The 27,375-nt window shown below is 43.6% G+C and overlaps 1 protein-coding gene across 2 annotated transcripts; it reads right to left on the bottom strand.

Moving 5' to 3' along the window:
• Positions 1-5,537: 5,537 nt before the first annotated feature.
• On the bottom strand, positions 5,538-21,146 carry LOC128936527 (serine/arginine-rich splicing factor 5-like). Of its 2 annotated transcripts, none has more exons than XM_054275525.1 (8): positions 21,046-21,146; positions 18,772-18,910; positions 15,245-15,315; positions 14,397-14,483; positions 12,876-12,948; positions 9,006-9,079; positions 7,990-8,100; positions 5,538-7,008 (listed from the first exon to the last, which is right to left on the bottom strand). In XM_054275525.1, exons 2-8 carry the CDS (start codon positions 18,895-18,897, stop codon positions 6,717-6,719), a joined length of 834 nt encoding a protein of 277 aa, XP_054131500.1. In that variant the 5' UTR covers positions 18,898-18,910; positions 21,046-21,146; the 3' UTR covers positions 5,538-6,716. The 2 variants fall into 2 exon arrangements, with proteins under 2 accessions (XP_054131500.1, XP_054131499.1); XM_054275524.1 differs by lacking the exon at positions 21,046-21,146 and adding an exon at positions 20,416-20,508.
• Between the last annotated feature and the right edge of the window lie 6,229 nt (positions 21,147-27,375).

Genomic DNA, 27,375 nt, shown 5'->3' with positions numbered 1-27,375 from the left:
ATGGTGGAAAGTGTTTGTTTGAGTACCCTGGGTTAATGTTCCCAAACACTGCCTTTTGACTGTGGCACTTAGTCTTGGAGGACTTGGAGCTGAAATGACCTGAACCTGCTTCTTGGAGTAAAAAGGAAAACAGGTGAACCCAGGGTAGAGGATGGGATGTGAAGAGAGCCCTTCTGCATGATCTGAGACTCAGGTGGCCCCATCCCTGGAGCCAGGGGGTGCCTGTTAGACAGCCAGTGGTGCTGTGTGCATGCTGGATGGCAGCGCCTGGAATAGGGAGGTGCATTGGCAATGTGCTACAGGAAGAGCAAGAGTGCTGCCAGTTCTGCTGGTGCTGTTCCTGAGGGATGAACTCAGAGTGGATGGCATCACTGTTAAGCTGAGGAGAAAGCAACAAAGTCCGTGAAGCCCGGTGAAATGGAGACTGCTGAAAATCACCCATGTTGTTTGCCCAAGGTTTTCCAGATCCTGGGGAAGTAATGCCCATGGGATTTTGGGCCAACAGAAAGATCACTAACATTTCTGTTTTCCCTGTTTTTCAGTCCAGCAGGTACCAGAAAGGGCAAGGCAGAACATGCTGGACTCTTGAGAGACAAGAGGGATCAGGGAAATCCAAGACCAGAGCTCTGCCTTCCTCTCTGGACCACAAGATAATTAAGCATCTGACCACCTTGTTGCCATGCTGCTGGAGCAGGGGTCCAGAAAGTCTGGGCCAAGAGTGAACCAAGAAAGCTAGCTGAGTCCCCTTGAAGTAAAAAGACTGATGATGAAGAAGACCTGAACTCCTTCTGTAGGGGCTGTGGATGTTGTCTTGGGGTAGCCCTGACTTTGGAAGGGGACTGGAGTGTGGAGAGGCTGCCTTGAGGAGTTGATTGGTAGGGGCCAGAGGTCTCGGGTGAACGCAGGGAAGGAGCCCCCAGCCAGCCTGCAGGACAGGAGTAACAGCCCTGTTGTAGGGTGGTTAAACATAGCAGAAAACCATTCTGCTCAGAAGTCACGCCTAGGCAACAAGAAATTTTCTCCAGACCAAGCCAGAGGTTATTTCTGGAAGCGTCGTTGTCAGCAGACTCCAACATTCAGCATGTACTACCACTGTCCAGAAGCCGGCCATGGCCCAAGGGTGCAGCTCCCGCTGTGGGCAGCTCCTGTGGGTGCACGTGAGGGGGAGGAGGAGGATGGGCATGGGGGTGGCTGCTTCTTCAGTAGACAGTTTTGTTTCTCACTCTAGTGCAGAAGAGAAGCATTTGTTAGCTCTCACTACTTCTGAGCCTGTGTAACCACTCTCCTCTCAAGATTAGCGGGTGTAGGTTTCCTCGGTGGCTGCAGTTTCATACCTGGATCTTAATTCAATCTCTCCATCTCCCTCCTTCACCCTGCCAGAGCTCACAGAGGTGGGCAGCCCGACTCTTGGTGAAGCTGTCGGTCTCTGTTGCTAATAAAATGTTGTGGGGATCGGGGGAGCGGCCCTGGAACCACCACTGGGCTGGAGAAACAGGTCCACAGCCCTTCAGAGCCCTTCTCACCGTGGCCGTCATGACAAAGAGACTTCCAAGGGCTCGAGGAAATGCCAGGGAGTCAGAATGATGGGACCTAGATTATCTGCACACACAGACGTGCCTTCCAACAAACAGCTCCTTCAGGAGATCCGCACATGGCTCACCTCCATGGCTGTATTTGAGCCTCCCCCGCCGCTCCTCCGCCTTTCCCTCCGCTCCCCGGCAGGTGAACGTGCTGAAAACCGCACGGGAGGCCGAGGGCAGAGCTCTGTGTGTGTGTGGGTGTGTCTGTGTGTATCTGTGTGTGTCGGGGCGTTCCGCAGAGGCAAAGCTCTGTGTCACCCGCGCGATTTTGAGGCGATTTTGGTGCGAATTTGGAGTTTCTGGAAGGGGGTTCCGTGAGGCGGTGCCACAGCGCCACCTGGCGGGCCGGGGCTGCGCGGGGCTCGCTCGGTGCCCGGGATCCGCCCCGTGGGAAGCGGCGATGGCACTTCCCGCTGGGATGGCGCTGCTGACGCGCCGGCAAACCCCGCTGTCACCTAAACAGCACCGTCACGGTGAAGAAGCGCGTGGGCAGCCGCAGAGCCCAGCCCAAGGCAGCCCCGAGTGCTGCGTCACAGCACAGCTCCACCGTAAGCACACGCATAAGCCGCTCCCAGCGCACCCCGCTTCCACGCACTGCGGGCGCTGCTGTTCAGGTGGCAGAGATGCTTGTGGGAGGGCAGGAAAGTGCACAACACGGGTTTGTGAGGTCTTAGCAGGGTTAAGTAAATTCATTCAGGTTTTGAGGTGTTTGCGGTGAGATTTGGGGTCTCAAAATATACTGTCATTGATTCTCACTGGGAAATACAGTATAGTGCAGTAATTTTGGTGCTCACAGATAAGAGAGACAAGCTGCTAGACTAAAGGAAATTCAAGAGTGTGTAGAATAAGCAGATGTGGGGTTTAAACCATCCAAGTGCCAGAACTGGGGAAAGGTAAAGTAAATGAAAACAAACAGAGGGCAAGTGTGGGCAGAAATCTTGCAGCAAGCATTTTGGGCAAACCTGGAAGACCAGTCTACGTGATCAGTAATGGTTCTAGCAAAGTGTTAGAAGCAGGCTGTGACAATTTGAATGAAAAGAACAGGGAAACTTTTTAAACATGTAAGAAAACGTGTGTTTTTGAGCACATCACTTTTCAGTTAAGGCATTCACAGGAATTGGCAGTGATGCAGGGAACACGGCAATGGCTGTATGTGTAAGAGACAGCAGAGCTGCTTGCCTGTACTTCTTGTTAAACAGCCAGTGTGACCCAAAGCTTTACTGGAAAAAATATATAGAAGGGACCAAACCAACACTTCAGACTGAAGCACTAGATGTGGTATTTAAGTCCATGTCTGGTAAATTCCATTTTTGGCTGGAGGCATGAAAGGGATAGGCTGTCAAGAGAGGCCAGATACCGATTTGTGTGATGGTCAGTACCAGCAGGAGAGACTGCCCATGGCCTAAGCACAGTCTGCTCTGAAAAGAGAGGTCTGTCTGGTAGCTGGAATGCTGCTGGCCTGGACTCCTTGATAGCCTGAGGCACTTGGAAAATCCCAACCAGAAGTCACAGTGGAGCCTACATCCATGGTCTCATTCACCGAGTTAGAGGACTAATTCCTTCAGCTGTAGATGTGAATGCGAAGACTTCATCCAGTTTCCTTTCTTTTACTTGTATGTTTCCCCATTGTCTCCTTGTCATTGCTTGCCAGCATATGCTGCACCACTGCTACTCTGTCCCCTAACATCTGGCTCAGATTTTAACAGTTTAGGGTACCTCTTCTTTTCAAGGCTGTAGACTGAGAGCCTTTTCAGATTTTAATTTGGGCTGTACCAACGGGTGCTCACTTCCCTTAAGAGAGTATCCTGGAGCATCCCACCTCTGTGAACCACAATGTAATATTTACGGGACTCTGGTTGAGGAGAAATCAGTTGCCACACAACACCAGAGAGCTGGCTGTGGGGTAAAACAAATCCAGCATGTGTGTAGGACCCTGCTGAACCTGATCTCAGGGTCTCCAGTGATGTATCACACCTACATACACACATATGAGAGAAATTAAAAGTCTGAACTGAAACATCTGCTTTGGATCTGGATCTTTCCAGATCCACACAGCACAAGAGATTTCTAGAGTGGGAAAGGAGACAACTGGTAGAGACCACGTTCATCCCTGGTTACAGGAAATTGCCATCGCACTACACAAAAATATCATTCATTACCAGTGAAACTCTCTATTTGAAGTCCTTTGTTAATCTTGAAAAACAAGTTTTGCCATACATTATTCCCTCCCTCATCACTCCCTCAGGGTCTTAGGCCCAGCAAATCAATAGTAGTGAATATCCTTTGAACACCTTGAGACTACCCAGAGTTGACATTAGCTGGTATTCCACTACAGCATAACTGGCCTTGTTCCTAACCCCAACCTGTCAACCCTTGCACTTTCCTCTTGGGGCTGACCTAAGGCCTGAATGGCTCCCTGATGTTTCTGCTGCATCCCCTCCTTTAGGCTGGCATGCATGGAGCCTTGTGCCAGGTATAACTGTTGGCTAATCAGCATTATTGTCCCAGTACATCACCCGGGGTGAAAGGCTAACAATTCTCCAGCAGGTTTGCAGAGAGAGGAGGTGAAGGGGGACCTGGACCGGAGAAGTGGGAAATGTGCCCTCAGGTACTGGATGCACAAAGCACTTAGTCTGCCAGCAAACAATGGCTATGGAGTGGAAATGAGGGAAACAGATGGGAAATGACATGCTTCCAAAACCTCTGTAAGATGACTAATTCCACTTTGGAGCTGTACAAGTTAGCTCTCAGATCAGGGAGTGGCAGGAGGAGCTGGCAGAGTAGAGAAATTCCAGCCCTGGCACTCAAGGCCCTTGACCCTTTGCTAGAGCGGGGCAGAGCGATGCAGGTATGGATCCTAAGGCTGTTCCTACTCGGGATCACGTTGTTCCTCCAGCACGGTTTTGAAAGACAAACGTCTTGTCCTCGAACACAGGCCACACCCTTCTCAGCCCGTTCACAGTCCCAGGAGCAGTGGCACAAGGACAGCCAGTAGATGGCACCAGCCGGAGCCAAACCTGCTCAGTGAGGAATCCTGGCCTTCCTGGCAGGAATATTCCTCCTCCTCCTCACCTCCTTTTGTTTGGCAACCACAGCTGAGCACACACACAACACTCACTTTCCTTTTCTCATCAATAAAGCAGAGAGGTGCTGTGGCCAAGCACAATTATCTTCATGAACCACTGGGATACCCTTGGATGAAAAGTCATGTGTTAAAACTGACAAAAATGTAGTTGGTAATAAAGAAGTGCCATAAACATCACAGAAAATATGCTCTTGTTTTGGGTGGATGATGCAGCCAGTTGCTGAAATGCAAATAATTGCAGTGCTTGACTTCCAGGTGAGTGTACCCCGTGCTGCAAGCAGTGCATGCTGTAGGGTAAGGCTTCCTTCCCTTAGGAAGAAAATATCCTGTGGTAAGAGAACTGCTAGCACATCATGTTAAACATTGCAAAGAATGAAAAAATGGTTTGGGTGGGAAGCGACCCTAAAACTCTAGTTCCAAACCCCTGCCATGGCAGGGTCACCAGTAACGTGGCTTTACAAAGGGTGTTAGCATTGAAGCCTTGTATGTACACAAGTTGTGAAGGCAATCTAAGAATCTCCAGTACAGTATTTCAGAAGTGACAAATGAATTTACCTATAGTAAGATTCTAATTCCCATGGCCATCTGGTTGTTGGTTCCTCTGTTGGAAGTGTCAGAGCAGAAGGTATCACACAAACCTGTTTGCAAAGACTGGAGAAAGAATCCTTTTGCCATTTATTCAAACAGCCACTGCTGGCCATGACAGTAAAATCCTATCCTGTCCTCCAGTTAGTCAGCATCTGGTCACTTACAACTGGTTTCTAGTTTTCATTTTCTTGCTTCTATACAGGTATACCTACAAATAAATGTCTTTGTGATCATGTCAGAAAGACTGAAGTGAGCTACAGCAACAATTAAACAAAACTGCAAAATAAGCCAGAAAAAGGATTGATTTTATTAGGAATGGTACATTTAAATACATGTAAGACTTTGGGATTAATTTACATATTTCTTCCAAAAATGTTTCCCTTCTTTGACAATACAGAAGTTAAAAAAAAATATCTAATTCCAAATTGTAAGAACAACAGTATTTGCAGTGGAAATTTCTATTAATCAAAACAAGTGTGCATTCCGGAGATTTTGACTACACTTTTCCTGGGAATTTTTTTTTGCTGCTCTCATTACTAAAATAACCTTCCTTTCCATCAAGACTATTGCTAGTCATACACATGTTATTCAGTATCACACTTTTGGGTATGAAAGCTATGTCACTTTTATAAACATCAAAAACATGGACATGCATATGGACATTTCTGTGCAGTTTTATGAAGTCACCTGTCAAATAAGGCCTATACATACAATACCACATACTAGTGAATTACTGTAAAATTATTATAATGGATTCCCAATAAACCTGACATCTGGATGGTATGTCTCATTTTAACAGAAAATTCCAGCTTTCATTACTGCTTAACATTGTATTAATCCATTATCCAAGTGAGCAATATTCAACTAACCAATGTGTATTCCTGAAAGTCTTTTGCAAATTAAGCATATTGTCAAGGTCATGTAAAGCTGGAACTTAAACAGCCTGTTAAGCCAAGCAACAGGGAAAAAGGGGAACTCTAAACTAATTTTATCTGGTCCATTCATTCTCGCACAGAAAAGTAGCCACAGAACCTTAAAGGAATTAAATCTATACTTCCTGTTCTCAGACTTAATACCAAGGACAAAAGCTAACATAGTATTTTGGAAGTCAAAGGCCTTGGAGGTGGAGGGGAAAGTAGGGGCAAGAGAGGGAGAAAGCAGCGTATTGTCTCATCCCATTACCTCAGCATTATGTGTACATAATATATCTATGATAGAAATGTTTACTAATAGCAGGGAAAAAAATAAAAAAGACTTCCCACTCCAGACTTCACTGAAAGAAGAAAGCTGACAGCCAGCCCCTCCTCACAGAGATGGCCTATTTGATGACAGGCACTTTGGCAATGTAAGAGGAGGTCACCCTTTCATCATGTTAACTCTTCCCCTCCCAGATCTCACATAAAACTTGTCTCAAGTCTTGAAGAAACTTGAATCAAATTAATTAATACATCTCTCAAAGCAGGTTAACTACGGCTGTGAGCAGAGCTCGACCTAGAACGAGATTTTCTTTTAGAAGAAGAGGGAGAGGGGGAAGAAGCTATCAAGCTGGAGCGGTGGCTTTTGTGGGAGTAACTCTTTTTAGGAGTACGACTGCGAGAACGAGAGCGGGATCGAGAGCGAGAGCGGGATCGAGAGCGGGACCGGGACCTGGAGCGGGACCTGGAGCGAGAGCGGGACCGGCTGTCCGATCGGGAAGATCCTGTAGACCTGGACCTGCTGCGAGATCTTGAGTAACTCCTTGACCGAGATCTGCTTCTAGAAAAACAAAATGAAAAGCTGTAGTCTCACCTCTTGCTAAATTTAAAACAATCGTGTAAAATTTACAGCTTCTCTGTACGCATGGCCCATCCGTGTGAAAGCGCTGTTCACAGCTTTCAGCCATTTCACAGGGCTGCTAGGTTTCTGCTCTGCTCCATCATGATAGCATCTTCCTAGGTGAAGGCCAGCAGTTCCTTGACACTCTCTGCTAGTGGCACAATATGAACTGCCTAATAAAAGATGCCTCTCCCCAGCTCCTGCCAGGAGGAGAGAAATCAATTTTTAGGCAGGGGAATCTCTATCAAAGAACAATTCTTTGTCTGCAAACATCCTGCCTTGAAGTGTCATTTAATTTATCAAGAAAAACACAGAAATGGAACTTTATACCTGTGGTGTTTATTCTCTGTAGAAATGCCACGCAAACCAGAGTTTCTTTCAAGAGGCTAAGTATCTAAAGGTGTGGATCACCAGCACACTTTAGGCCGTAGAGTTTTAACACCTTCACTAGTAATGCATCCCTTTTTTCATGGAAAGAGATAATGAAAGAGCTGCAGCCAACATGTTTTTTAGTGACTGAACAGCAGAACTGCTTAGGAATAATGCAAGCAAGCTAACATGATTTTCTTTTATTCTCACGAACAAGTTGGCTTTCACAGCTATTTGAGAAATATTTCACAGGACTGTGAAACAGTTTTCCTTCAAATTAAACATTTTTAACACCAAAATTCATGTTTTAAGAAGTTCTTTCTTTATAACACCACAGTTTGTCTTTAAAAAAAAATTTACTCACATCCAAAAGTGTTCTTTTTACCCTGTTTAAGCAAGTTAGTTCTTATCTTAATCTGTTTACACTGCTAAAAAGTGGTTCTGTGCAGTGATATTTAGCTTGGGGCCAAAAAAACTACATAATCAAACTCTGGCACAAATACTACCCAAATCCATGCCCTCAGCAGAAGTTTATCATGCCAAGTGACATACCTGTGCCTTCTGTGGTCTTCAGTCAGTTTAATTCTGCGTCCATTCAGCTCAGTGCCATCCAGTTTTTCCAGAGCACTCTTCATGTCACTGTAAGATGCAAACTCCACAACCCTGTATACCATAATGAAATGAAAGAAAAGTTACAGAGAAGCAAAAAAAGGAAAGCAGGTGTTTTTTAATCTGTTGATTCACAGCTGTTTTATCTTCTGAAAGCTAGTTTTTAACACAGTTAATAAGAAAATATGACACCAACAGTCCTAGCTATCCATACCTCTCACATCTACTTAACCAATAGCAGAAATGCCATCTGCAAGGAGATGGAGAAAGTGCAGGAAGCTACACAAACCTGCATCAGCTGAGGAAATACCTTTCAGTCCTCCACTAAACTGCATCCCACATCTGCCCATGAAACAAAACAAGTTTGCAGTATCTTCTGACCTATTTAAGAATTTTAACAGTGAATAGAAAAGTCCAGTCTTTGTGGTTTTTTAAGTTTGAACTCAAAAAAGGGTCTATGTTGCATTGGTTTGCAGTGGTCCAAGAGCAGTTTTGCCAGCACACTTTATTCACACCTCCTTCCCTCCTGCTTTGTTGTGCAGGACCTCTGTAGTCTGCAGAACTGAGAACAGAGTGTGGGCAGGTAGGTATTACCCAAGGAAGTTGGTTATGTTCATTTCCCATGACTTTGACTGCTGAACCAGTGTACAGCAGCCACAGACAGGTGGTGTTTTAGCCTCAGGCCTCAGATCATAAATGATTATATAAAAATAAGACAGCGGGGCTTAACATCTGAAAGGAATTCTCCCTTCCTTTCCTGCTTTCATGATAGAGAATAGAAACTGAACTCCTAGTTACTATCAGTTCATGTTTTGGATTGTTTTGGTTCCTTAACTGGAGAAATTTCAGCATCTAAGCCGCCCCATAGATCTATATTTCACTTTTTCTGTATTAGAGGAAAAATCATGCCCTTAGTAGTTTCAGCTATCATATCACACAAAGACACAAAATGAACTTACCCTTCATTCCTGTTGTTTCTGTGTGCATCCACATAAGTGACCTCCCCTGCCTTTCTCATGACATCTTTCAAGTCCTACAGCAAAAGTTAACATTTTAGTTTGAACAGGACACAAATCAGTCAGGTAGCAGAATACTCCCCTAAAACTTTCCCTGCTGAAACTGCTTAATGCTTTTTAATTTCTATATTAAAAAAAAAAAAAGATATAATTTAGAAAAAGTTTCTGAAACAGCTTATGTAATAGCAGCTGCATATAGAAAGGATGTATCAGTTTTACAGCTACAGTGAATAAAACACTGCTTTCAAGATAATCCTACATCCCAAAATCAGCAGTTATGAAAACACAATGCAATACTTAAAATACCAACATGTCCCCTGAAATCAGAACTGAGAAGTGCAGTAGTATTAGATCCAGGTTTTCCTAACTAAAGTCCCAGTTAAATGACATTCCAATAAGTGTAGACAAATTCAACCTTTATGCTCACCTCCCCCAGCTTCAAAGCAAAATTAAAAGCAAAAAGGTCTAACTACAATGTAATTAAAAATTTTACGAAGGAATTTTTCTTTAAAAGTTTCATTTGAGTATCCGTCACGCTACAGTGTCACATCAATGGGCATCCTTGTCTTAAACTTAACAGAGGCTAAACGTGGACAAGTAAAATTACTTGCTTAGCAATAGGAGAAAGTACAAACAAATAATGCAGGAGGTCACTAAAAAGCTAAACATTTGTCTAAGTTAAGGCAGCGCTTTTACCCAACAGTATCTGGCATTTTATAATCCCACACTACTTACCGCAGCACACCACAAGTGGCAGGTGATATAAGAAGGTACCTTAAGCAAAGAGCTGCTTGTCCAATACCTAGCTGGCCAAGAGGAACTCTCTTACATGAGAAAGGCAGTGATGGCTCATAGCAATATGCTTCACGGAGGTACCAGAGGCCCTGAAAGCACTGGACATAGTCTCCAGTCTCCAGAAGTGGCTAAAGAACCCGAGGATGATCTGTGCTAGCCAATCGAGATCAAACCCAGGCAAACCAAGATCTAGACTGCCAAAAAACAGGAGTGTCATAGGAACCAAAAGGAAAATTCAGAACAGGCCAAACCCTAGAATTTCAGCCACTAGAAAACCCCCAAATCTTTGGTTCTTTTTCCTCCACACAAGAAAAATGAAGGTTAACCAAATCAAGGTTGTTAGAAGTTCAAAGTGCACTTGGTTAGAATTAGAATTACGCTTAAGGAACAAAAGACTACAAAACAAAAAGCCAAGAAAAAACTTTAGAACATTTGCCACAGAACATAAAAAAGCTCAGTTTTATCTAGTATTTTGATTCAATAGTTTTATGTTAAAAACTGGTATATGGAAAGTAGTAGATATTTTCCTTGTTTCACAGGTCTTACTATAAAGAAACCCTAACAGCAAATGAAAATTGGTCCCTATTAGTACCATTAAAAACAATACTTCAAACTACCTCAATTTAGAGATGATGGACAAAATTTTGGCTCTGCTCAAGTCAATGAGACTTTAACCAGACCAGGACTGGTAAGTCAAAAGGGAGTTAAAAAATGTTAATCTACACAATTATTTCCCAAATCAGTAACTTTAGGCTTTAAGACTGAGGCTCCCACAATCCTGCCACACTACGTGCTGAATCCTAAGAAACATTAACATGAAATATCATTTGCAATTGCAATGTCAACACAATTAAGATGCCAACATTATTTCTCAAAAGAGGAAGTGTGCATGTGTTATAAGAGCTCAACATTCTGTAATTAGAGGAATGTTTTAAAAGTTACCTGGTATCACCTAACCAGTGCAACAATCAAATTTTATCTTAAGTTTACTGTTCTGGGTCACCTTAAATAGCACAAGAAAACCCTGTTGTCCTTAGCACCAGAGAGATATAAGGTGTAGGACAACCATTAGTAGGAAAATATATCTTGATGTAATACAGACCTACTTTTCTCAACTGCTTGAAAATTTGATACAGGGAAATTGATGAGGTTGGTTGGAAAGCTCTAAACATGCAGAAACACATGTTTGCTAAAAAAAAAAAAAAAAGGAGAGCATCTAGCAGTTTGTCCACTACTTAGAGATGGGATTATCTATTAACAATATAGTCAACAATCTGAGGAAATTGATCTGAACCAGAAATTTTTCTGGTTTTTTCTATGTTTAAATATCCCAACACAGTAACTTTTAAGGGAGATAAATGTTCTCAAAGTATGGGGATCTGGACACACCAAAGATTAAATTCTGTATGCAAGTTTAAAAGCAAGGTTCCATAATGTGTGTGCTTCCTAGCAGGGATTAGAAGGGAAGAATAATGGCACTACTGTTAATGGATTAGCTATTTTAATGTGTTATAAGTAGCACAGTTAGAAGTTAAAACACTATAGTCAGTACCAAAGCAGTACAACTTCAAAAGTAAATGTAGCTTGCATATGGTTGTTACCTTCAAATGATGTCTGCTTAGGCAGGTATCGAAAAGTCTCTTATGATAACATATAATATATTTAAGAGACATTAAAACATTTAATTAGAATACTAAAAGATTCATCAGTATGAAATCTGAATTGGGTGGGCTTCAGATTAAAATGTAAGTACACATAAAGCCATTATAAATATTCACAAGTAAAAGAAAGTTACAAAAATGTTAATTTTTTTTCAAGTTATGCATTTAACACTGAACAGCCTTATAGGATTTGTTTTCCTTAACACTCCATTATAGCTTACTTCTCTGGTCCCTACTGTTGTTTCCAAGTGACAATCTCTTCATACATGTAACTGCGTAGCAAACCCACAAGATATTTATATTAAATCCAGTTGATGATCACCTCAACTCAGCAGGTTTTCTTTAGTTATTCAATAATTAAAACAACTGTTCTGTTACAAACCCTTTGAACCTGCCATGCAGAAGATAAACTGAGTTCGACCGTTGATCTGAATGAATTGCACCCAACTCTTACGAAACACATCAGCAGAGCTCCAGGCAAACCAAGAAGCCTCCTTGTGGGGAAGCAGCTCCAAGGCCGAGGCTTTGAACATTCAACATGTCCTACTGCATCTTTCAGGACTTTTAATTAAAGTCTCTTTATTCAAAGAATATATAGCTTAATGAACAAGACTAAACTCCACTATTCACTCACCTTTTGTAAATAGCATCTGTTGCTATGTCCTTACAAAGTGAACTTTCTATACACTGTACACTACACAGAACATAACTAAAACAATTGATTACATGGCTATTCTGTTAAAAGCCAGCTATATATTAGCAAAACATTAGCAAGAGGTGAAAAAACAACAACAAAAAAGAAAGGTGGTAAGAAAGCTTCAAATTATAAGTACTGAAAGTTTGGGTTTTAAAAAAAAGTATCTACAATAAGCATACTCAACACAGTAGCTCTCTTAAAATTTCCTCTATTAATGATGTATTACCAGAATTCTCAATCATTAACTGGGTCACAAAAATATTTTGCAAAACGTAAGAAAAGACTATAAATTACAACCAAAACAAAGGCATGCATCTCCAGGTGTAACAATACAAAAGAATGACAAGAGTTTGAATTAATGCAATGTTTCAATATTTTAGAAACAATTTAGAGTCCTCCAAAGTTTTATCAGCTGGCAAATAGAATTAGGAATCTGTTCCCAACTACAAAATCTAGTTACAGAATATTTGCGCCGCTTTGAAACAAAGGACTTCTGTAAGTGCTTGAATGCTAATTTTCACCAATCCCTGAAGCTTTTTTCTTATTTTTTGCTGACATTAAATATTTATGATGGCTTTATTAAGAAATTAGACTGAACACAGTCTACTTACGGAGTAGTAAAATAAGGTGTAAAAAAGCGAAGGCAAAATGCTAACTCACCTGCCAGCTGATACGGGATGAAAGGTTTTCAACAATGATCCTGTGTTCAGTACGAACAGGAGGCCCATACCGGCTGGAAGAATTCAAAGGGGACAAAAAAGAAAAAAATCTCCAGTGTAAGGAATGTAAAGATTAAGAAATCTGACATTTTCAACAGGTTGCTGAAAGATTTAAGTAATTTCCTTGCTGGACTGCAGACTTGATTCTTCTTAGTCAAGAGTATATTTAAGACTCCGCTAGAGGAATGTCCTGAGCTTTTTCAGAACACCCGGATCTGCCAAGTATTTAAACAAGAGGACTCAGATCTAAAAGTGGCAGGATGACTCTCATTTTTCCATTATTGCAAATCTCTTCTTGACTAGTACTAGCAGTCTGACATCATGAACATGACCACAACGTCAGAATCAAACAAACTTGCTACTTTGAAAATTCACTTGTAGCCTCGACCTTGGAGCAATTATACCACACCAAGGTTACTGCCACTAAAGTAAAAAAATCTAATTAACACACTTGCATATGCAAATCAGATGTTCCAGACATTGGTTGGTAACTGGCAGCAATTCTGACTTTGCAACAGATGTGAAGGTTTATGTCCCATGTAGCGTCATCTTTCTTCCAAACTCTACTCTGCACAGGCCACAGCTATGAATGTTTCTACAGAGTAAATTCTTCCACACATATTTCCTTCACACAGGTAGATATAAAGTGAAAAGATGTAATGTGTAGTTGGCTGGCAGAATACATGCAAATCTGCAGAACTTTCACTGCATGTTGGCACAAGGTTCACCACTGGCTCTAATCACTGGAAGTGAACAACTCCACAAATCCTGTGAGTCCTCTAGAGGTATTCTAGAGATGAGCTGTGTCCTGGTTTGCACATTCCATCACTGGAGAGAGACTCTCCTGCTTGGTCAGCAAACTTAGTCAACTGGTATTTACTAACACATGCAGAAGTGTTTATCTTGTGCCCCAGCACTGCTCCTTTTCTGGGCTGTGCTGAAATAAGCATTTGGATAATCGTACAACTGGAAATGTGAAAACTTGGTTAGACAGCAAATACCTTGAATTACTTCTCTACAATAACCTACTCATCATGTAAGCTCAATTTGGTGACAAAAGCTGCAATAGAGAAGCTCTGCATTTCTCTTGATTTGGTGTTAAAATCAGCCAATCCAACTGCAGCAATACTCCTTCACATCATTTACATGACAGCAGGAAACAAGACCGTCATAGTGCCTACAATATGGCAAAGGCACATTTCATAATAGGTTTGTGAACCTCTGTGAGACAGTTAAACTGCTTTAAAATCCCCACTCTCCTCAGCCTGAGAGGGCAAGTGATAGTAATGAATCTGCAAGGTTTGAGAACATAAAACTTTTTTTGTGAAGCTATACAGGGAACCAGACCTGGATCCCTAAATCACAAAAAGAAAACTCCAGTTCTTTTGTGACTGGAAGTGGAAAAGGACACAGTTCTTTTGTGACTGGAAGAGGAAAAGGACGGAGAGCCCAGACCACCTACCTAGATCCACTCTGCGACTGGTAATAACTGAACCGTTGTGAGAATCTTCCCCTTCCTCTTCGGGCTCGAGCATGTTCAATTGTGACTCTTGTGACAGGAACAAAAAAAAAAAAAAACAAGCACATAAAAAAATTAAAACAACAAACTTCAAGTATTTGACATTGACTGGAAGCAAATGTGCACAAGCAAGAAATATCTTGTCCTTGCAAGCAATGATTTACAACACAACCACTGGCATTTCTTAAAGAGCCAGACCAGTGTTTTTTCTCATTGGTCTCCCTCAAATTTTCATGACAATTGTCATAGAGTCTGTAATTCAGACAAACACTTGAATATGCTCAACCAGTCCAGGAGTACTCACAGAGAGAAAAGAATACTAAAATAACCACCAACAACCTAATGACCCAACATACAGCTTCCATAATCACAATAAAAATTACTGCAACATTCAGTGACTATAGTTCACATTGCTGCCAACTGAAGGGCAATGATTCAAATGATAACAGGCTATCATCAGCTTGTCTTCCGGTCAATAGGCAGATAAATACTAAATAAGTTCAAGTCACTCTTACTAATATTCCTAATGAGAAGATCCTGAGATACCTCTGAAAGAGAACTAAGTGCAAGTAGAGAAAATGGTCAGCCCTGTTCTAAACCACCCCTCCCCCAGTCCCAAACTAATCTTTGCCTTAAACAAGACTGGATCCCAATGAGTATCTTTAAAGTCATGGAAGGTACATCCCACCATAGAACCACAGGAAATGGGTGTGAGAGAACAAGATGATGCACTGCATTTAGATGCAAAGCACTTTTTCTATTCTTAAGGGAAAATATGGTATCACACTCACCTTTCATCACACAGCTCTTTACCATTTAGTTCATAAATTGCATCATCAGCATCCCTGTGGTCTTCGAATTCCTAAGAAGAAAATAGAAATAAAAATGTATTTTTCCTCACAGTACATGCAAATACTAATAAATATGCTTCTTTATAAATTTTACATTTCGACAGCAAGTATCACCAAGAACTTTGAATAAGGAAACTAGTTCCTGGTACATTTATGACTGAAAAGCCAACATGTTCCTAGTCACGATAATTTCTTCTCCCTCCATCCCACAAACTCCTTTTGCCTCCCCAGTTGTTTCAGTATAACTTATTTGCAGGACCTATTAATTAAACTACCTGGTTTGCTAAGAAATATCTAAAATACTTTTGGGGACAGGTAGGGGAAAGTACTTAAAGGCATATAATTTAAAACACAGCTCCACATACAGGAAAACTGAATATAACAGCATGAGCTGATCAAATGCGGGAGAGCTGTGCACTGCCAAAACTCCCTTAAGACTAAATTCTTACTGAACCGGCAAAGAAAGAGTGAACCAGAAAAAAAAGCCCTCCTAATTTTTTCAGAGTGAATTCAGTTCACTGGCTGGGCAAAAAGATGCCCATGTAGGAAGAGTATGAAACATAAGCCCTTCTTCAGCGCGGCCACCTGCAGGTCCAGATCAGCTGTAACAAGCATAATTCCCTTCACTGTTGCAATGGAATCTGTCACTTTGCTTTTGGCAGAAATGCTGCTTTAGTCAGCCTGAGTAGCCTCTGCCCACTATCCAGCCTACTGGTTCTTGGCAAAGCTGCTTGCACAGCTCTGCAGGAAACTAGGTCAAGAAACCTACCCAGATGAAAAAACAGCCCACTTTGTGCAGGAGGTGGGGCTCAAAAAGTGTTATTTTTCAATCAGATCAGCTTCCCAGGTAGGTTCATTATGTGTGGCTGGATAACTGCAGCAACACCACGAGAGGCAAGGGGACAAAGGAAAGAAATAAAGCAGAGAGAACAAGCAGCTGGGTAGGGACTGCTGGCAGCAACAGTGCAGATGGAGAGAAAAAATTGTGGAACTGCAGCTTGCAAGGAAGGAACAACAGAGAAGAAGCTTCCCAAGTTGAAGAAAGTGTTTGCATAACTATAAACTGCTTTTCAGAAGCAACACTGGCTTAAGCAATCTTCCCCCTTCTGCACTGAAATTTGCTTCACTATCAAGTGAAACATCACACATCCTTGCATAATGCTGCAAAGATTATCTTAAAACACATAATTTAAGTCCAGCATTTAAAAGTATCAATAGCTGGCAACTACAAGTTCCATTACGTCAACTACTTTCTAACAAACTGACCATGTGCAAATCTATCTAGCTTTATGGTTTGAAGTTTGAAAACACTATGTTCTGAAATCTACAAAATTTAAGTAAACATAATTAGTTTCAAAGATTAAGCAATGATTTCAATCAAGCACAACAAAACACGCTTTTAGCACTATAACAATGTTCACTTGGTTTTATAATATGTTTTATAAACACAAGTCTTAAATAACAGAAAATAAAGATGAACTGACAGCACAAGGCCAATAAAGTGCCATGAAGGATAATGCCATTCCATGTGTTTATAAATGACATGGATGACAGGATCAAGCACAGCCTCAGCAGTTCTGCGTCTGACACTGAAGTGGGAGGACAAATAAATTTACCAGAATGAAAAACCATCCCACATAAAGACCTTGATAGGCTGAAAGATTAAGCAAGCAAGAATCACAAATCTTAATGAAAGACAGTCCATGACGTGCTGCATGTGGCGTAAGACAATCCCAAGCAGCAGAACGCGCTGGGGGCTGAGTGGCTGGAGAGCAGCTCTGCTGGAAAGGCCACGGAAATGCTCGTGGAGAGTCAGCTAAGCATGAGTCAGCAGCATGGCCTTGCTGCAATGACAGCAAATCGTATCCTGGGCTGCATCTGTAGGAGCACAGGCAGCAAACCGAGGGGTGCTATTATTCCACCCCACTTGGCATTTGTTAGGCCACACCTGGAACACTGTGTCCAGTTTGGGTCTCTCCAGCTCATAAAAGACATTGAAAAATTGGACTGAGATTAGCAGAGGGCAACCAAAACTCATCAGAAGGTTGGATAACAAAGAGAAGCTGAGAGAGCTGTGTTTGTTCAGCAGGAAGAAAAGGCAGCTTTAAGGGAATACAGTCAGTCTTCCAAAACCTAGAACATAGTTACACAAAATGGAAGTGATTTCTGATATGGGTGCACAATGATAGGATGACAAGTATGGGAAGGAAAGTTGTTTAGCTGCAAAGAAAAAGCATTTTATTCTGAGAACAACTGCATTTTTTATATAAATTTATGAGACAATTATTCAAGCTTACTAGTGATCTTTGCAAAGAAAATGGCTCCACCTAGGAACTAGAGAGGGGGGAGGACCGACTGACTCGCTTACAGGAGTTGAACAGAAGCTGTTCCTGAATGAGTCAACAGCCCTGCCCAGGAAGAGAAGAGGAACACTCAAGGAAAGGGGACTGAGAAGTAGCAGCAATTGGAAAGAGCACTCTAAATATAAACTCAGGCTCGTGTCTACATCAGCCACTTACCTCCAGACTTTTAAGAGACAGGTATTTACCTGCTGGCAGTCAACAAGCAGCTCATAATGCAAGGGAACCAGAAACTACTATGTGTAGGAGTTAAGGAGCAATACTCACATGAAACTAAAGTAGGCAAAGCCTGTCCTTTTGTTCCTTTCCAATAACTTCACTCAAGGGATTGATCTTGGCAGAAGGAGTGACATGTAAGCCTGCCATTATGTGAGGGCAGTATCAGCCTTTCAAGTCTGAACTAAGTGCTGCACAACAGCTAATTCTCAATTCTCATGAGATAAGTTAAAACACAGGCTGATTCTGAGTCAATCTGTAAAGCTGCAAAATTTGGACACTTAGGAGCAGAGCTCTAGAAAGCAGTGGTAGGTAACTGAGATACAATGAACTGTCTACTTAATTTCATAGTCTGACAAGCATATATGCCCTACAAACATGTACTGATGACGAGTATGTTGAATTTCAGCTGCCCAAGCCTTTAAAGCTGTGCTACTTGGATCCACCAGCCAGCACCCACTACACCAGCTGTCTTAGCCAACTACTCTGCTTTTATGTCAGGCCATTATTTAAGAAATATGACCAAGCAGACTGCAAGGGCTGAGAGTGGCACTCAAGTGGTTCTTATAAACTCTTCTTCTAGGTCAAGACTGCAAAACTTTGTACTGCCATAAGAGAATATTTATACAGTCTTCAGAAATGAGGGGTAAATTTTAAACCCACGGAAGACTATGATCAAACAATGTATTTAATGTAGCTGGAATATTACAGAGACTTTGAGCAAAACCTGGCCAAAACTGTAATCTAAAATTATGAAAAGCCTTCTGAAATGTTCATTAATATTTTCCATTTCCCACTGCAAATGTTATCTTAAACATCCTCCTTCCCTGGCATCATCCTAGCAAGGTTAGTACCTGCAAGAAGAGCAAGGAAAACAAAGCTGTTACTTACCACAAAGCCAAACCCATTTTTCAGATGGATTTCTCGTATGCGCCCATATCCCTTGAAGAACTTCTCCACATCCCGTTCACGAGCACGTGAGCTCAAGTGTCCAACAAAGACACGGCAGCCACTCATCTTAAGGGTGATGCTAAAAAAGAAAACAGCGCCGTTTATCAGATTAACAAACTTTAAATAGGGTGATTAAGATCACTTTTACATCTCAGAAATCTTCGTTAAATAGGATTTGATTTTACTGCCCTCCAGGTACACATGTTAACAGCCTGATTCTCTACAGCCAGAGAAAGGAAAAAATCCAGTCTTGCTGACTTCTAGCAGAACCTACAAAGAACTTCCAGTTTTGCACTTTTTAATCATAAAGCTTAAAATCCCAAATCTGTAATTTTTAAGATTTTACTGGGTTAGCTGCTGCTGGAAAAAAAAAATTCGTATGCTAATCATTAGAGTAACAACAAACAACAAAAAACATTCTTAAAACTTTTGCTTTCATCTAGAAAAATCTCTGCAATAAAATTTTATCAGCACACAAACGATAAATGGTAGCCATCACATTCTTTTCATTTCCAGTAACCATAACTATAAGTTACTTTAACAGTCTATCAGGCTTTGAAGAATTTTGCATTATGAGATTTCAACAATGGCAAAAATAAAAAAGGCTATTTAAGGCACTCAAATTTTTAAAGCTATCCACTGATCCAGTATATATAATTCGAGATATTCTATGTAAAACTCTATTTTTAACCTTAAGGTGTCGCTTCTTCAATTTATGTGGTTTAAAAAATTTTAACATCTCATAACTGGAAAATATTAATTATTTGTCTCACTCAATGCACCTGCTGGCATAGAAAAAAAGCAAAGATTTTGAGCCCTAAGGAATGGAAATATGACGTGATCTTGCACGACAATGCTGGGCTCTAATGCAGGCAGAGTAAACAGACAACATGTCACGTTAGCTGTGAAAATAATTCCCGTCAGTGGGGATGCAGTATTTTGAATTAATGTGATTTACCTTTTCTGTTACCGTACACTTATTAGGTTTCTATCGAATACTTTCTTCAGTCAGCCTTACCGTGCCCTCAGAGAAGTGCCGGAGTTTTGGAAGCCTGGGTACTGGGCGTTTTGTGGGGCGAGGGGTTGCACTGCGACAGCACTTACTTAGACTGGCCTCAGCCCCGAACCTCGGAGGAGCCTACGCTGCCCTTTGTAGCCATTCTCTCCTTTGTGCTCACCCGTGCACTGTGATGCCCACAGGGAAATCCAGTTCGGGGGGCTGGTTCAGCTCCCTCGCGGAGTGCCCAGTGTTCAGCACACGGCTTCCCTGGGCACCCTTACCGCACCGACACCGGCCAGGCCAGCCGCGGGCATCAGGGGAAAGGCAGGCCCTCGCAGAGGAAGGAAGGACAGCCTTACGTAACTGTATGCTTTAAAACACGGCAAGAACAGCCACTCTGGTAACAGCGCTCATTTTGGAAACAACAGAGATTTGAAAGATTAAAATGACAGGGTAACTGCTGTTCGATATTTTTAGTTCTAGAAAAATAAAGCGGGGAGTAGAATCACAAAGGAAATTAACACGGGGAGGGTGGGTGGAAGTGATCACCGCTGAAGCTGTCAAATATACTGCGAAAGACTTACGAACAACCCATCCGCGCGTTATTTACTCATTATCAAGGAGCACAATGGATGCGAGATCTGCATTGACACCTGCGAGGCGCGGAGCTTCACGCGTCGCTCCTACCACAATGAAATCGAGCTCGCTCGCTGACGACCCAGAAGGTGCGGAAAAGCCCTCGGGAAGCACGGACCCGCAGCAAGCGGCCATCTGCTCCGCCCTCCTTTCGAGCAGCCGTGAGGATCCGGGACTGCGCCAGGCCTGCGGCCTGCCCAAGGCGGCCGGGCCCTCTTCACACACAGGCCCGCCGCCATCACGGCGCCGGCCCACGCAGCGGCGTCGGCCCCTTCGGCTCTTCGAAGCTTCGCGCTCGCCTCCAATCCGCGACTGCTCCTCGCGGCCATCCCGCCGGGATCAGCCCCCTCCGCTCGCGGCAGCGATGGATGGCGGTCGCCCCCACCTCCTCCCCCCCCCGGCCGCGGCCCCGCCGAGCGCTCGGGCCTGCGGCGCCGCGCGGCGCCAGCGCGGCCTCCGCCCGCCGCCCCCGGGCCTCGACCCGTTCCCGCCCCGCCGCAGGGTACCGCCGCCAGAACCCCGCCGGTGGCTCCCCGCGCCCGCCCCGGCCCCCCCGCGGTGGAGAGGCGGCCACGCACCGTCGCGGAGCGGCGAGTCCTGCTGGCCGTGAGGGAACCGCTCTGCGGCCGCGGCGACAATGGCTGCCGGCTGCTCCACCGACCGACCGCCGCGCGACCGTCGCGCCTGCGCAGAGCCGCGCGCGCCGCCCCGCCCGCAGCGCGCCGCGCGGCACGACGGGAGATGTAGGCGCGGGGGGCAATGGCGGAGAGCTCCGAGAGCATCCCGCTCCCGGCCGCCGCCGCGGACAGGGACATTTCCCGCTACACCGGGATGCTCTGGGCCCCGTCCAGCCTGGCCTTGCACACTGTCACGGATGGGGCATCCACAGCTCCCATGGGCGGCCCGTTCGTGCTGAACTGCCCGTGACTTTTTGTGTAAGACCTGGCAAAAGAGATAAAACCAATTCTGCTTAACACGTGGAGGGGAAAAGTCACACGTGCGGAGAATTCATCCGGAGTGATGCCCTCGGCAGCTCAGCCCTGCCGACACTCGTGTGCCGCGGCCAGCCCCTCAGCACCATCTTCCCTTGGGCACACGGAATGACTCCGCTTTGGACAACGCCGCAATGTTTATTGGTAATCGCTGACACCAGGGGGAAACCTTGACTGGGGAAAGCGTCTGGTGAACACCCAGGCCTGGATGGCAGAAGCAGTTTTTCCATGAATAAACGGCACACTCCTGCTTTATCAGTCAGATATATGACTTTATGGACTTCTTACAGTGTCATTAATGACAGTTTACAGTATGATGACCAAGATGAAAATTATCTCTTTTGTCAATGTAGCATAGCTTGTTAAGTCTTCACTCTCCCAATGCTTAAAATATAACTACGGTTTGGTTTGCCCATTTCCCCCCCCCCCTTGTCTGACAGCATCGTGTCTGGATTTCCTGTTTTAACTTGAAGTAAAAATCTAAGTTGCATCATTCAAATTTTTTGCCCTCTCTAGGAGGGAGATAACCTAGACATTAAACATCCACATAATAAATAGAATCTTTTAGGTTGCAAATGATCCTCTTCATTCTTTCCCATTCAGGTATTGAATCATTCAGCCTTCTCCAGCTGAGCAATTCCCAGCTCGCTTGGCCTCTCCTTACATGAGAAGTGCTCCAGTCTCACACTCATCTTTGAGGTGATGTGCTGGATTTGGTTCAGTGAGTCCATGTCTCTTTTGTGGAGATAACACTCCAGATGTGGCCTCACCAGTGCTGTGTGGAGGGGCAGAATTGCCTCTCCTGACCCTCCAGTGATGCCCTGGCGAGTGCAGCTAGTGCAGCCCAGGATGTGGCTGTTGCCACAAGGCAGCTGATGTGAACTCAGAACACAGCTAGCTGTGGTTAAAATAGAAAATGTGGGTAGCTATAGCTGGTGCAAGTATGTCTTACAACTCTGAATACAATGTGTGGTTGTAAGGCTGCTTTATTTGATGAGACAGTCCAGGACACTCAAAAGGCAGTGCTGTGACTTTTTGTGCAAATTCTGTGTAGGTGGCAGAGCTGGACTATTACAGGAGCAGCAGCAGACTCTGTGACTGTGTGCTTGAGCTGCTGTGTTAAGAAGCTCAGAAGCAGAAAAAAGCTCCTTAAGTGGCAGCCTTGGAATGGTGTGGATGTAATAGGGATTGGAGTTAGTGGCAGTAATGAAGATAAGTCATGCTAGAAGCCAAATTAAATATTTTTGGTTTTATCTTGCTTCTCCTCAGCCTCTGGGATGGTGTCAGCAGGGAAGAATGCAGCTGTGCATCTGGAACACAGCTCCGCTGCTCCAGTAGTGCCTGAGCCAGCCTGGAGTCCTGCTTTCCTTTCTTGGACACCCTGCATGGGTGGTAAAGGCATGAAATACATCAGTAGGAGAATCTGCAGCATTGCCTCTTGTGTGTGGGTAGTGTTTCTGGAAGCTGTCACGTGCAAAATCAACTTTAGCAATAACGCTGTGTTTTAGCTCCCTCGTTATTTTGCTTGCACTGAAAGGTTGGTCTCTCAGAAGCACATCTGAAAGCCCACTGGGAACTATTACTGTCCTGGCTGCACATCTGCAGATGTAAACAAACACTTATCTGGAATCAGAATACTTAAAAACCACAATCTGTTTATTGTTGGGGTAAATTAATTGCTTTCTCACTTCCCTGAAGAAGAAATTTTATTTTCTCTGTCCCAGAAAGCAGGATGCTGTGGCTCAGCACCACAGATTAAATATTATGTCCTATTCATTAAGGAGTGAAAGTCTTCATTAAAGTGATGGTGATGATGATGATGATTGAATGTGCTTAATAATAAAGGTATAAAATGCTTTCTTACCTCTGAAGATTAAAGCAGTCCTTATTTTTAGGCAAATCTGTACAATGAAAGCCACAGGGTCATACAAAAAAGCCACAACAGCCATAAAAGTCTAGGGGATGGTCTGAGAAAAGGTTTTAACTAGTTGTAGGATGGCTGCAGCACTCAGGCTGGAAGGTGACAGAGCTGGGCCAGTTCATTGCTCCACCATGAACCTTCCTGAGCACCACAGGCAAGTCACCCCTGCCTGGAGGCAATAACCACAGCAGCACTTAACAGGTGCCAGCCATCCAGAGAGAATACAAGCCAAGATGTAAAGCTAGATCTTGTACAGGACATTTGGAGACCAAAAATGCTAGCAAATGAAAATGCAAATGTGTGAAGTGCTGCTAGGAAGCACTGGTGAGAGGTGTAGGTCTGAATATCCTGCCCCTGCTCAGCACAAATGCACCTGCCTGCAGCTGGTGCCAGAGCCTTCTTCCACCTGGGATCCAAAGGATGGTCTTGTCTCCAAGAAGGGTGCCAACTTGTGCTTGTAACAGGGACTAACTAGGGCTTGCTCTCTTCTTTGGCTGCCAAAAGATATGTACAGACCAACAGCTGCATTTTGTAGAATGCCTGATCATTTGAAACACTCATTATTCTGGAAGCTCAGGTTTGCTGTCTTCCTCAGACTGAAGATTCAGGTTCCCACCCACCAGAATGTCCTAACCTCTGTGTGAGCCTGTGCTGGTGGAGGAGGGAGGCTCCTCTCACTCAAATTCTGCCACTGAGGAGCAGACAGCTGAGGGAGGGCAAGTGCAAGGAGAGGGAGGCCCAGTGCTTGGGGTGCTGGGAGAGGCGTGCTAGGGTCTGTTTCCCATCCTAAAGGTCTTTGTCCTGTGGCTGTTTAATAGAAAATACCTAAAGATACCTCTGTGAGGGACAGAAATGCAGCATTCTTTCTGCAAACCCATTGCTTAAACCATGAGGATATGGGCTCATTCTTTCTCTTCTATTGCTTGAGTGCTTATTTCAGGGAGAGACTGAGTGAGGGCTGAGGAGATGCTCCCTGGCCCAGCCATTAGGTTTGCTGCTGGTTAGGGTGTAGGGCTAGAAGATGTGCATCCTGAGGAGGGATGAAGTGTTGAATTTGCATTATTCCCCTAATGTGAAGATATTTTAGGCAGCTAGGCTTCTGTGGAGCAAATGGGTGGCAAACTCACCTTGAAACGTGGCAAAGGAAGCAGCCAGACTTGCTGGGTTGTACTGCTCTTTATACATGAGGTGAGATTTGTGGCCCCTGGTGATAAGGGCTGTTTGCAAGAGGGGTGCTTGGGCTCTGAAAGGGTCTATCCCATGGGACCAGGTGTCCAACAGCTTCAATCTCCCACTCCAGACATGCCCTGAAGTAGAAACAGATGTGTGCAGGGAATGTTTAGGTGCAACAGGGAAAAGCCTAGTGAGCAATACCTCCAGACCCGAGCACCAGTTTGGACTGCAACTGTAAATAAAGGCTTCATATTTCTACCTTCCAGTGACATCTAGCCCTTTTCCCTGTGCCTTCTGTATGTGCACAGTGGGAGTAAGACTAGGTGTTTGCTGCAGCAGCAGTGAGAGATCATGCCTTTGCAGACAGTCTGAGGGTCAGAGTCACTGAGGCATGATGATAACTAGCGGTCCTCAATATTTTGCTTGAATGCTGGCTTGGCCACCAGAATGTGAACTACTAATAGAAAGCAGCTGTAAAGAGACTTGCTGAGAAGAGGTAAGAGGAGGTAGTGACAGGAGGTAGTGCATTTTGTACCAACATATTTTCATGCATGTATGTCCCAGAAGTCAAGGCAGAGAACAAAACTGAGACCCTATTTTCTGGCTGTTGCATGGTATTCAAAGATGGGAAGAATCTATTTTAATATCTTATTGGTGAGATCTAGTCTGTAGTAGCTCAGAGCCCTCAGAATATAGAAGAGATTATTTTTCTCCTGACATTTTCAGTGGGTTTAAATTGCTGAGATTTAAATCTATCTGAAATAGCCTTAGAGATGTACAGATGCAACCATCCAACTTCTTCCTTTGCAATGGCTGACTTCTCTACTGACTGCAGCACTTAGCACATTTTCCAAGTGTCTGCTGGGGAATGTTCTGATTACCTGCTTGCACCAGGATATGCCCTAGACTTTGTTAATCTATGTTTACTATGCTAAGACTTTCCCAGCAGCTTAGTGCTAATGCAGAGGATTTTAAGGGTTTGCACAGTAGCAACTCTTTCAGGAGCCAGAGTCACCTCGAGGGTTTAATTAATTCAACAGGATTAAGTTTTTTCGTAATCTGTGCTACCTCAGTATCTGTAGTGCAAGTAATGTTGTACAAATAATCTTCAATAATGTTGTACAAATAATCTTCATGTTGTGGTATAAAAATTATATTTGCATTCTGTTTTCTTAACAAAGACATTTTAGTTCATGCTGTTCCTTTTCACAGCCATTACAACCCCCCACCCACTCCTTTATTTCCCTGATAAGACCAGTCAGTCTGATTCGTCTGGATGGAATCTCCATGGATATATGAATACTTCTTTGAAACCAAGTTCATTCAAGGTTGCAGACTAGTTTCCTTTCATTGTCTTCTGAGACTTCTGGCTCTGCTCCTGCACTCTGCTCCAAACCAGATGCTGGCAGCATTGAAGACATGCAACAGTCACAAGATTTGAGAGGCTTTGGGAAATGTGGTTGACATTCTGGCAGGCAAGACAAGACCCATGTTGTTTTCTGCCCCTGTGCTATCAGACAGTCAAGCTGAATAAGGCAGGTCACTGAGATCTCAGCAGCGAAAGATATCAACAGTCATGAAAATAATTTCGTGGCTAATTTCTTCAAAAAGTATTTCAATTTCCACACCTGAAATAGTCAGGATGGGAGACTGACAGAAATGGTTTACCCCTGAATGGAAGGAGTGAGCTTGAAGTGTATTGTCCACTTTTTCTGTTCCTGGCAGACAAAGGGGCAGTTGCTGAGCTGCAAACAGCTGCTTCCAGAGAGGAATTTCTTCAAGGCTGATGCCAGGCCTTGGCTAAAGAATGGTATGTTAGCTGCAAAACCATGAGCCTAATACCAAAAGCTGCTTTCACATTTCAGCATACTAAGTGCCACAGACTGTTAGGCCACACAATTGCTAAGACAAATCTTGTGCTGCAGATGAGAAAGGTGAATGTCTTGCAGCAGGTCATGTAAGCTCTAGCCAGTTTGTTGGAGGCTGTGCCATCCGAGAAGAAACATGCCAGTATATTTTAGGTACACCTATTGCCAATATTTTTACCCCATTTAAGTATTCAAGTACTCAGAAGCACAGGCCAGACCCTTCTGTTGCTGTTGACACCTCAGTTTCACCAAAGCAGTGCTGGGGTGCCAACTTTCACAAGGCTGGAGCCCACACATTGCCACCAATCTGTAGTGTGAGCAGGGACACAGAAGCCACCTGCTTTCTGTCATAAAACTAGGAATACTTACACCTAACTGGTGTTTCCTGTAACACCTGATCACACATTGCAACACTGCCACAGCTCAGAAAAAAGATTTTTATGAAGACTTCTGGAATCTCCAAGTACAGACTTGCAGAGTGCTTGTTGCCAGGATCATTCAACATAATTTGGCTTTATTCTCAGAGTGGTGGTAGACCTGGGCCCAGAGTCATGGCCCAAGGAGCAGCTATGCTCTTTTCTACCCCTTTTGCAAAATAACATGGATCTTTTCTCCAGACAGTCGTCATTTAATAGCCCAACAGATATTCCCATTCTCCTCCACCCCAGTTTTATGTTTAAATAAGTAAATAAAAATGTATTAAAATATCATTGCATCTTCTGGGAGAGGTACAACCTACAGAGATAAATTTTTTTAAATCAATTTTTTTGACAATGCAAATGTCCACTTTGACAATGCAGCAAATCAAGGACAGGGCAGCTACTGTGGAAGAGGAAAGAGGGTTACCAAAGCACGGGCAATGGATATTCAGAGGCAAACTTCAATATAAATTATCTGTTTAGGCCTCTAGTCATCTTCTCTGCTGTTTTAGCTTTCAAATAGATGAGTACTATG

This window comes from Melozone crissalis, unplaced genomic scaffold (assembly GCF_028551555.1).
Source record: "Melozone crissalis strain CALT ecotype California unplaced genomic scaffold, PUWL_Pcris_2 ptg000018l_1, whole genome shotgun sequence".
Classification (NCBI taxonomy): domain Eukaryota; kingdom Metazoa; phylum Chordata; class Aves; order Passeriformes; family Passerellidae; genus Melozone; species Melozone crissalis.
The sequence above is the reverse complement of the archived record's forward strand: the minus strand, read 5'-3'. Positions and strand labels throughout refer to the sequence as shown.